This window comes from Ambystoma mexicanum, chromosome 5p, assembly GCF_040938575.1.
Source record: "Ambystoma mexicanum isolate Mex_15411 chromosome 5p, UKY_AmexF1_1, whole genome shotgun sequence".
Lineage (NCBI taxonomy): Eukaryota > Metazoa > Chordata > Amphibia > Caudata > Ambystomatidae > Ambystoma > Ambystoma mexicanum.
Window position 1 is genome coordinate 469,690,070 of NC_090930.1, and position 12,200 is coordinate 469,702,269.

Sequence of the window (12,200 nt, forward strand, 5' to 3'; positions counted from 1 at the left end):
ATCATTTAATCTTTGCCTCAGGAAGTGGTCACACGATCTTCATAGCTTACAAATACAGGTCTTTGTTAGCCTAATGAAGGTATTGACTTTTTGGATCCACATTTTAGGGGGGAGGCTTTGTTTTCAAGCAATTTTAAACCCTCCATAACCTTGCTTGTGTTTTTTACATTTGACTCAATGCACCAACTGCAAGGCTGCCAGACGGTACTGCACTGATGATCCCTAATAAGGGTGAAGCCAGTATGCAGTTGACTGCAGCTTTGAGAACTGTCCACCTTGGTTTGAAGGAGCTGTGTATAAACTAGCACTACACTGTAAGAGAAATATAACTTTCTGGACCGAAAGGATTGCACTTGGGTTAATTTGCATGCCCACAATGCTTTGCGGGACCCTTAACTGGATGTGCACTTTCAGTAATGGCTACTGGGTGGGGCTGTGGCATGTGTTACTTGGCACAAATTGCTTATTCTATTGGTTTCCTTCCTCCTACGGATTCCTATTTTATGATATCCTATACACAATGCAGCTTTTATCCAGAAACATTTGCAGGGGACGCAGCACTAATCCATGTTAGCTCTGTCTGATACCGCTACGCACCCCGTGCCAGACATGACATCGAGGCCAGTATATATAGAGGCATCATGACCTCCGTTCTTATTTTCCGTGCACTGTTTTCACTTCACGAACTTTGCCGTCAAAATGTTGGAATTAGTCATCGCCATGCCCAACTCTGCAAAGGCCTCATGGTTCAAACTGTGCATGGACTGTGGCCGGCTGATGTCAGTTTTGAATCTGCACCTGATTTGTTTATACTGCTATGGCGAGGAGCACGATGCCCAGGATTGTGGGTTGCCAGTCCATGCACCCGATGGCCCTCCGGGAGCGAGCTGCAAAACATTGTAACTTCATCCACAAGGCAAAGTGTGATGTCGTGAGGTCTGGCCAAAAAGAGGGAAGAACTTCCCCTCTGCCTGACTCTGCCTACGGGCATCCAGATCTCAGCAACAGACCCAACTTTGTTGGCTCTGTGGGCACCAAAGAACCTCAGGAATATTCTACTCTTCCTTTCAAACCCTACATGTCAACGATGTGTGACATCTGCGATGAGGAGAGGTGCCAGGTACCCTTTGGGTTTGAATCATTGGTGTCCAGGGAAGGGGGACTTCCTGGAGGAGTTCTATGAAGAGGGTGAGGACGTACAAGGGCCGGCCTTGAACCTCCAAGAAGCCAGTGATCTAAACACCTTCCCCGAGCTGGATATTCTTCCACCAACTACCCTTGGTAAGCCTCATGCATCCTTTCAGAGGCTGATGGCAATGGTGGTAGATACCCTGGGGCTTTCTGCTCCTCCAGGCCGAAATGTTCAGTTTGAATTAACGGAAATTCTGGACGAAGGTCCCAGTAAGGAAACGCTACTACCGTTCAGAGTGGCAGTAGGGGCCTGTGTACTGGACGTATGGGAGATACTGGATTCTGCATCCTTCGTCCTGTTGTCCGCTGTGGCAAATGTGGCTGAACATATCCCTGAGGAAGATATGAGAGACAGCTGGCAGGGAAGCTTCTTGCCAGATTTTGCAGTCAGGATTGGGCACAGCTGACTGTGTGGCCAGGTCCATGGCCACACAGGTCTTGGATGAGGAGCACATAATGTCTAGGCTAAACCTCTGGACATGCCTTTTGATGGCCAAAACCTGTTTAGGGCAAAAGCTGATGACGCCCTGCAGACACTTCAGGCATCAAAGGCCACTGTGAAATAATTGGGCCTAGCCGTGCAACAGCCCTAAACTAGAGGCTGGGGTTTTCACCCCTGAGGCTCTTATTCCCTGTGGGGTAGAGGCCAGGCCATTGTGGGAAGACTACAGGGCAGGTTCTTCCTGAGACGTGGAAGTGCCCCCAGAGGGCAAGCGGCTGCAGCCACCGTCCACTCAGCACCGCGAGAAGCAAAACCTGTGAGGTTTTGTACCATGGTTTCTCTGTGGGGGGGGGAGGTTTCCCTGTTCAGCAAGGACTGATCTGATGCTTGGGGGAAAATGTTCATGCTGTCTAACACCACAGTGGCCATGCACTACCTCAACAAACAATGTGGTGTGGGGTCCTTGCCTCTGTGCAGAGAAGCACTGCAACTGTAGTTCAGGACTCTGGAGAACAGCGTCCCTCTAACAGTAGCCCATCTGACCAGAAGAGAGAATATCTCAGCAGGTACCTTGAGCAGACAGACTTCGGCCTCCCACAAATGGAAGTTCTGCCAGGAAATTCTGGAGGAGGTCTTCTCCTTTTGGGGAACTCCTCCAGTGGACCTCAACTTCCAGTGTAAACAGGAAGTGTTGAGTTGTTCTGCTCCCTGAGATTTCTGCATCAATGATCTCTGCCAGCTGCACTAACCATCGAGTGGACGTTCAACCTCCTTTATGCATTCCCGCAGATATTTAATTCCACTGGTTGTCAGAAGATTGCACCTGTTCAGAACCACGTTGATCGTTATCACCCCAGGCTCGGCCCGCAGGACGTGGTATACAGAGTTACTGGACATGCTTCCGAATAAAGTCGATTTGCGCTCCTAGTCAGAGGGCCGGGTTCTCTACCTGAACCATAACAGCCTGAAATGTCATGCTTGGCTACTGAGAGGCTGAGATAAAAGGAGTGGGACTTGTCGGATGACATCCTTGATTTATTCCTTTCAGCTCGGAGACCCGCTATTTATGCCTGCAGATGGTGTATATTTTCGGCTTGGTGCTAGGAGAGGGATCTGGACCTTCTATCTATTATCCTCTATTTTAGATTTTTTGCAAGCCTTCGCACAAGCAGGCATAGATTGGCAGTGTAAAGGGATACCTTGCTGCTTTTTCTTTTTTCAAGAGTTCCCCGTAACAAGAGTCATTCTTCCCACTACCCACAGTCATGCAGTTCTTGCAGGTTTGTGTAACCAGTTTCCTCTACGACAGTTTGTTTTCCCAGCGTGGGATTTAAATTTGGTTTTGACTTTTCTTATGGGAGCTGTGTTTGAGGCCCTTCATTCCTGTTCTATTAGATTGCCCACCCTTAAGGTGATTTTCCTGGATGCCATCACTTCTGCGAAACGAGTGATTGAGCTCCAGGCATTATCTGTTAAACCTCCCTCCTTGGGGTTCCTTAAGGAGAAGGTGACTGTGTGCAAGGCCCTCTTTTCTTCCAAAGGTGATCTCCAATTTTCACCTCTCTCAAAAGATCCATCGTCTTTTGTTTTTTCCTCTGCCTCATCCTTCTAAGGCAGAGGAGCAATTTCATCACCTTGACCAGGTGCAGGCTCTCAGCTAATTTGTCTCTCGAACGAGAGATGCTAGGAAAGATGACCAGCTTTTCATTGGTTACACTGGTTCTTGTGTTGGCAAACCAAACAACCCCTGTCAAGTGGATCATTCGCTGCATCTCAGAATGCTATGATCTGGCTGGAAAGGGTCTCGGAGCCCATTCTTCCAGAGGAGAGGCTGCCACTTCTGCCCTGTAGAGGGTAGTACCCATCCTGGACATCTGCCAGACAGCAATATAGGCATCTCTGCACATTTTTGATAAGAATAACTTCTTGGATTCCCTTTCAGGACAGGTAGCCCGCTTTGGTAGGGCGGTCCTCCAGAGATTTCTGTTTTACGTGGTGTTCTTGTTCTCCTCCCACCTCCAGATTGTTGTACTGCTTTGGGAGTCATAGATGTGGATTCCATGGGAGGAAGGAATCCATTAGAAGAACAAATTACTTACCTCTGTAACATACTTTCTGACGGATGTCTCCCCCTCCCCCCGGATGCCTCATAGCCTCCGTACCTGCACCTCTTGGAGGATAGCTAGTAGACCATCGGTTCTGCAGTCCCTCAGGTCAGGAGTGCTAGGGAAAAGGTGGAACTGAGTGTATGGGGGGCGTAGAGTGAACCAATGGAGCCGACGCTGCACCCTTTGACAGCGGATACGTTTCAGAACCGCTGCACTGTGGATAGGATATTATAGATGAGGAATCAGTGGGAGGAACATGTATCAGAACAAAAATTACTGAGAGGTAATTTGTTCTTCTACATATTTGATGGCATCTGGTGACGGTTGAAAAATGTTCTGCAACAGACTGTCTGAAGGACATTTTAAAAGAAGAGGTATATGTGGGAGAAATGTTCATAGTTTTCTGAAAGAACATTACCAAATGGATATCCTTGTCTTCTGGTGATCATGACAAGATATGGTACACCTTCTGCTTAGTTTTGTTTGCTTTTGGAGTAAATGCTACTACTACTAGGATCTGTAAATGTAGTTCACTTCAGTGAATATATTAAAGTTAAATCTGGTGAGTGCTGTTAAGTTCGTCTTGGGAAGGCATTCTACCAACAAAAACCGCAATCATGGTTAAAAAGGCAATTCCACAAAATTACAGACCTTTTCTTTGCATGTTTTAGTCTGATTTATTGATGTGTACGTCAAACATTTAAATTCTTTTGCTATTCATGATGATCATGAGTATTGCTCTATTGTTCAACAGCAGGCCGTTTGGTAGATAGTCATTTTGTCACTAATTCTTCATTGTTATTCATCGCAAACCATCATTAGTTTCCTACACAAACTGTTTCACACTCATTAAAGTGTTTTTTAAGGCGCCCATCATTAGTGTATGATAGTAAGCAGAACAACATCGCAGTTCAGTAGTGATCATGTATGAATTCAAAACAAGTTTGATAACTTGCAAAATAGATTGTCGGCCTTCACCAGCTGCTAGTACAAGCTTTTTTATTTTGTTATATGGGTGGTTGTGATGTAATTACTGTCTATCTATCTTCCTGATGTTGGGCAGCAAATATTCATTATCTGTGGATGTTTATAGAATGTTTACAAGTACTAATTGGAACACAAACCTGCACAATTGGTGAGTGAGAGTCTGTGTTTATTTTGGGGAAATATCTTTTTATATTCAATCTAATGAATATTGCAAGTTTTGTTTACTGTTTGTTGATGAAGAATTTATTTCAAACTGTTTTTTACAGCCTAAATTAAGCATGGCGAAATGCAGAAGAAATGTTGAAAACTTTCTTGAGGCTTGCAAAAAATTGGGTGTCCCTCAGGTAACACATTTTTGCACATACAATTTGCTTTGATTATTTTATGTATTTTTCATAAAACCTATGTTACAAATCAAGTATTTTGTTGTGAATATCAACATAATGTTGAGTTAAGCAAACATGTTTATTTCTAAATCAGTGTTCTACATCTGCATTTGAGCATTTATGCTTATTACAAAGCATGCTTTAGTTATCAATCATCTTAACAAAGACTGCAATATGGAATCATGTTTATATTTTTCCTTTTTTGTCAGTCTCCTGATTTATCTCTTGGGACGTAATTGCATTGCAGAGAGATTTTTTTCAAATGTTCTTTTTATTGATGTGTAAACATGGATACCTTGTTTCACTATCTTACTGCGAAATTGAGCAATTTACATGAACTGAATAAGACTACACTAAGACGTCAATCGTTGTGCAGGAAACCATGCATGAATCCTGTAACCACCTCTAAATATAGGGATGTATAACACAGCATTTTCTTTGACATTGTTATGAACCTAGTAGTGCCCAACAGGGCAATGTAAAGTCTGCCCAAAAGGAGATGTTTTTTAATCATATATGCCAATTGAAGGCTTCCATTTTCACTGACTCACAAGCCCCCTTTTCGTTCTGTTAAAAAGAAAAGATACTTTGTGCTAAAGCCAATACATATATCCATTAAGGAACAACACAAGTGGACTGTAAATTGTGTTAGTTGCATTCCTTGTAAGTAGTAATGAAGTTGTGTCAAATAAAGCATTAAACAGACATTTGTTGGGTAACCTGAATAATAAGTGTGAGAGGACAAACTAAGGAAGAGTGTCAGATAATGTCCTGTTAACACAGACATCTGGAGTGGTGATAATAAAAGGAATACACATACTGTTAGTCATAATTATAATTCATGACAGAGTACAGCAGTTGAGTACTAGTAGTAGCGGATGTGCGGCTGAAGTGTATTGTGATGAATTCAATGGAGTCATCACTGATCTCATGGCAGTGACCTCCTCCCAGGAGACGACCTCTGGAGTGATGTCATGGCTTCATTGGATGGGACATGGTATCCCCAATTTACTCTTGAAGATAATTCCCCTCATACCCAAAACCCCCATAGCCTGTTGTCAAAACTCTAACCCTCCCCCTTGGAGAAATAGAAAGGACTCTTCCCGAAAGCATATAGACCAAACTTCCACCTTTGGTCTACCATATGGAAATACCAGGAATGCCTTCACCAGTTCCATTTATTAAACATCCAGAACTGCTTTGCCCTCCAGGCCTATTACAAGTGATTATACAAACTTTTTCCCAACCATCAACAGAGGACTACTTTTCCCACAATCACCGAAATCCTGGGACTAGGAAGAGAACAGTGCAGACCGGAATGACTTTCAAGCCCAACAAATGCTCTAGTACTTGGCTGAAAACCTCTATGCCTGTGAAATTTAAGACCAGCAGCGAGGTGCAAAAGGCTGCTGCTATTGGCGAGAGAACACATCGCCAAACAGGTGTGATGGAGCTCACAGCAGAGGAAGAAGGGAGACACTGCGAGAAGGGGAATGCGCTACTGAGATGCTGGGAGCCAGGAAAGGACTCCTGGGTGTTTACTGACAGCGCAAAGAAGACCCTTACCTGCGACGGTCCAAGAGGGAGCTGGTGTGCTGAAGGGAAACGACACGAGACGAACGAGCACTGAGGAAGCGGTCACAAAGGAAAGCAAGCAAAGTACCTTCACTGGTTGACCACGAATGCTCCTGAAATTGCCAGGAAGAGGGTGAGTCAACCCAAGGATAGTGGTGACCGCGGGGCGTATCTGAGATCACGCCAAACTCAAATAATATAAAAAGTGTGTGAAAGAGTCAGAGTATGGGGAATTTTGATCCCTAATGCTGTTCGGTGGGGACAGTTCCTTCCAGTTAGCGGACTCAGAATCCGACGCCCAGACTAATTCAGGGGAAGGGGCATACCAGGCGGGGAGGCCGTCCCCTGATATTCTGATCCCTCCAATTAGAACCTTGTTCATGAGCCCAATTTTGGCACAGCCACCCCCACTCTCAACAGGCATGATGCCATGCACCAATGACCACGCTGGCATACATCTGCAGCAAGTCGTAGCTTCTCCTAATGGCACAGAAGTAAATAATGCCATGCGTTCGGCTATGAATTTCGTTTTAACCTCACTAGTCAATGTGTTTGAACCTTTGAAGGGCGAAGTGCAGACTCACCTAGGAATCTTAATGGAGCTCACGAGGGAAATAGGTAATTGCAAATCATCCATGACCGGCCTTAGGAATGCTTGAAACATGAGAGGTGAAAGTAGAAGAAGAAGAAAAAAAAAATAAAAGTTTCTATACTACCAGAATTTAGGCGGAATACATCTCAATCACATTATTTTTCGCAACAATTTTAATGTCATTTGTTGCTAGCCTTCTACTTCCTGATTTCCGGTCCATATTTTGGTTTGCAGATTCTGCTTCTTTCCGAGAGTGGGTCATCCAGTTTTCTTTATTCCCACCTATTTGGACTCTGCTTCCGTAGCACATGTAGCATTTCTCACCTTGTTGAATTAACCGAGTTAATTTAGATTTTTTAGCGCAAGCTCCAGATTTTGTAGGAAGTTAGTCAATCCAAAGATGTCTTTTTCTCGCGGGTTGAAAAATTTGCGCCACAACTCCTCACCACACAGGGTGGAGTATTGTTTTGCTAAGTTTCCTAAATGCACAGATCTTATGTCTTTCAGGTTTTCGCAGTACAGTACAAGATGTTTGAGCGTCTCTTGCTGTTTCGTACAAAATCGACAACTTAGTGATGCTGACGCATTTCGAGTTCTTATGGCATAACTTACTCTTGTGTTGAATAGATTCATTCAGAATTTCATGTACATCACTCGGTGTCTAGTACTCGGTGATTTCATCAAGTATTGTAACATTACGTTCCGATCTTTAGCCTCTATTGCGGCATCTTTCATTAATTTATGCCGATTTTGCTCATCAACTGTTAAGCACCAATCTACTCCCATAACTTTTGCTTAACAGAATTTGGATTGGTTTCTAAGGTGTTTTGATCAGTGCCCATCTCCGCTAGCTTGTTTTTACAACCAGTTGCCCATTTCGATATGACTGATTCCGGATTTCCCTTCAAAGCATCCTGTAGTATTTTATACTGGGGTAAGCAGTCAGTCATAGTTATCTTCCTATATATGGATAACATGTTCCATAGGACTCGGGCCTGCATAGATATTAGATTGAGTTCATATCGAATGCAGGCACTCGAGATTCCCTTTTGTAAGTGAAGAACTCGCCTCCAGTATTGGTTTTCCATTTCTGGCCATTGGGATGCAGATACTCCTAGTGCACTTTCTGCACTGTATATCAGTGTTGGTGTAACTTTTTGATTATAGTGGGCTAGAACAGGTAGGAGCGAAAATTTCCCAAACTTTTGTTTTGCGTTCTCTGCAAACGGTGAGTCATTTATGTTACTGCTGATCCACATTCCTAAGTATTTAGCTTTTTTCACACATCTTAAGTTGTCTTTATATAAGCTCCATTTAGGTGCACAATTTTTATTTTGCTTGTTATTTCTTGTGAGGTCTTGAAAAATTATTATTTCTGATTTTGCGGAGTTGATTTTTAATTTGTTTTTCTCCACATAGCTTTCTAAGGCTCTTAGTTTTCTTGTCAGACCAATTGGGGTGAAATCTAGCAAAGCGATGTCATCAGCGTATGGCCCGGGAGCGTATGGCCCGGGAGGATAGCTCAGCGGCAGCGTGCGCGTCTTGGAAGCAAGACGACACAAAGCAACAACAGGTTCGATCCCCGGGTCCGCGCTTAGAAACCTCTGGGTGTTTAAGCGCGTTATAAATACGTAACTAAGACAAAAAATAAAACACACACAATTAAGAAAAACAAACAATTCCTGTAACAGCGCCTCGATGCCTGCGGGCTGTGTGAGCGCTTTATAAATGTAAATAAATAAATAAATAAATAAATAGCATCCAGTTTACCTGTGAACCATTAATTTTGGGTGGGAAGGAAGTTATGGATTCTATACTTTCTCCAATATCAGACAAGAACAAGGCGAACAGCGTGGCTGCTAGTGGACAGCCTTGTTTTACACCTTGTTTTGTTCGTATTGCCTTACTTAAAGTTCCGTTGGAGTCCAGTCTGACCTTAATTTCTGTATCTGTGTGCAGTTCTTTTATTGGTTGAAGTAGGTTTTCGGGACATTTCCATTTTTTCATCTTACTCCAAAGTAGCTCTCGATCAATTGTGTCGAAGGCACTGGATAGATCCACAAGCGCTACATAATTTTTCCTATTTTGGCGGATAGCTTCCATTTTTAGGAAATTGAGGATCGTTAGGTTTAGGCCACATCCGACCCCTTTTACAAATCCTGATTGCTGTGGATCATATCGTTTGGTGTCCATAATCCAGTTTGTTAATTGGCTTTGCAGTTGGGAAGCAAAGATTTTTCCCACCACGTCAAGGAGCGCTATAGGCCGATAATTGCTTGGGTCATCACGCTTCCCTTTTTTAAAAATCGGTATAACAATAGCGCTCTTCCAAGATGTAGGAATTTTTCGGTTCTCGAGGATAGTTGAAAATAACAGATAACAGAATTCTGTCCATAATTCCGGCTATTGTTTTAACAAGTGATTAGTTAACCCATCAGGTCCTGGGGCTCTTGATGTACTTAGTCTCATGATATTTTGAGAGATATCTTCTTTTTTATAACGATTGACCACTCACTCTCGGGTGTAGTGGACACTTCTGTTTTGATGTCGGTGTTATAGAATGTTCCCGCATAATGTTTCACCCATAATTCTTCAGGTATTATGTTTTTCATTATGGCACCTTGAGGAGTTGAGATGTTGTTCAGGTAGGACCAAAACTCACTTGTGTTTCTTTTAGCTAATGTTAACATCATGCTTTCCGCATCCCGTTGCAGCATTATGTGTTTGTGGCTAAGGAGCCAGTTCTTATAGATTTGTTTAAGATGTTTCACTGTACTTTTGTTGCTCAAGTCTGTTTTCTTTTTTTTGAGCATTCTTAGTTCTTTGTTCAGTTTTTTTTTCTTTTCATTTAGTTCTTCATCCCATACATGTTGGTTTCTGAAATCCGATCTAGCTTTACAGGATTTCTTCTCTCGATATATCTTTAGAAGGGGTGTATATTCAATTTGATCTGCCTCTGATGTTTCTACCAGGGATTTTAGCAATGAGTTCACTTTGATCGCATTTAAGCGTAATCGATTGCGACCAGGTTCTATCATTTTTGGCAATTTCAACTCGGGTTCCCATATATTCTGGCTTCCAGTACAATTTTGCTAGACTGTGGTCACTATGTTTCATTTCAATAATTTTTAGCTGTGTAGCTTCACTTTTCAGTTTTTCATTTGAGAACATATAATCTATGGTTGATCTTAGCGCGTTTCTCCGCCATGTTGGTTGAGGCGGGATGTCCCCCATGATCTCCCCATTCATCATCTGTAGGTTCCAAGATTTCATTTTGTTCAACCATAGCTTGGCCACTTTATCTCTCTCTTCTTCCTTTCCATCCTTTCTACTTGGTAGACAATTTATGTTAAAATCGCCGCATATTAGGATGTTTGCGTTTTCTTCCGTCCTCTTAATGTTGCAAATGATTTCTGCGATAGTTTCAATAAACAGCTCTGCTTTAGTTGCGGCATGTTGCCAATAAATATTTATCAGCATTAATAGGTTCTCATTTTTTCTTGTACTCATCGATGTTTTGATTTTAGAGACTTGTATGTATGATGAAATATTAGTTGAAGATAAGATACGTATGCCACTTTTGATTTTAGCAAGGGTCATCATTCCTGACATGGGCCGTCCCTTTTTCCCTTTTAGTGCCTCGTTAAATGCAATCTCAAACCCATTTACAATTGGAGTGTCTGTTAGCCATGTCTCTTGTAGGCATAGTAAGTCAATATCTTTTAGTTCATTTGGGATTTCTCCAAGCAGATGCATGTAGCCTCTTGTGTTCCATGAGGCTATGCATATCTTGCCGGACTCGTCAGCCTTTTGGCATTAGCTATTATTAATGTTGTTAATGGTTTTCGCGACCCACGTCCAGTCATGGTCTTCATTACTCGTTGGGGCGTTCTTCTGGCCTTTGGTGTCAGTATTTCCTGTCTTAGTTCCAGTTGAAACTGTCTTTGTTTCCTTGTTCCCAGGGATTTCTCTCTCAGGCGAGGTGTGTTTGTTCTTCGGTGTCTTTGCTTCTGTCTCTTTTGCGGCTCCTTTGTTATACGTAAATTTTGAATCATGAGAACATCTTATTTCCTTTGATGATTGTTTCTCCTTTGTATGTCGGATCTCATTTATATCAAACCCTAGGGAGTTAAAGGTTGAGCCAGCCTGTAAGAGAGAGTCCCGAATGAGTTTGGAGGCTATATGAAGTATCACGCAGTCATTGTTTTTTTCATCCTCAAATTCGACTACTTTTATGTCTTCGGAGACCACTGTTCTAAATTGCGGGATGTGGTGTATTAGTCTCATTACGTTTTTCCTATTTAGTAAGAGACCATCTTTTTCTCTCACTATTCGCTCCACACGTACGAGATACTTCCCTGGTTTCGTAAGATTCCGGATTTGGAGACCAGGCTTTTTACTGTCGGTTGTGGACATTCTTATGTTAGATTTGGATTTTTCAAACATTCCTTGATGTAAATTAGGCGGTATCTTTGAATGCCTCATCTGTTTATGGGCTTGTTGCAAAGAAATTAGCTCATTTAGATTAGCATCTTCCTTTTTGGGCTTTGTTTCGTCTGAGATCTTAGCTGGGATTAAGCCCAAATCCATCAGGGCCATTTTGGCTTCCAGAGCCTCAAATTCTTGTTCGTATTTCCACAAATCCAAGTTTCGTGATATAAGTTTATCATTGGAGTGCTCACAATTTCTATTTGCTATTGTTAGCGCTCTTTTCTCCTCTAGCGTTATACAGGTCGTTGAGGTTTTAATTGCCGGTTTTGGGAGGAGAATGTCTTGCCTTAAATGCTCCATGGTAATGCATCGTTGCTGATGCTCAGATTCTTTGGTTGCCAACTCGCTGGTTTTACCTAATGGAGTATCATGAAAGATAGGTTGCTTCTTGCAAGTTTTCTTGACCTCCGATGATTTCACTTCCTGCA

At 42.6% G+C, this 12,200-nt stretch overlaps 1 protein-coding gene across 2 annotated transcripts in view; it reads left to right on the forward strand.

The window, feature by feature from the left end:
* The window catches only part of LRCH2 (leucine rich repeats and calponin homology domain containing 2), a 2,196,342-nt gene that overhangs the window by 2,050,404 nt on the left and 133,738 nt on the right, over nucleotides 1–12,200 (forward strand). For both annotated transcript variants that reach the window (XM_069612877.1, XM_069612878.1), the window contains one exon: nucleotides 4,995–5,072. In XM_069612877.1, coding sequence (XP_069468978.1) covers nucleotides 4,995–5,072 — 78 coding nt within the window. The remainder of the gene's footprint in view (nucleotides 1–4,994; nucleotides 5,073–12,200) is intronic.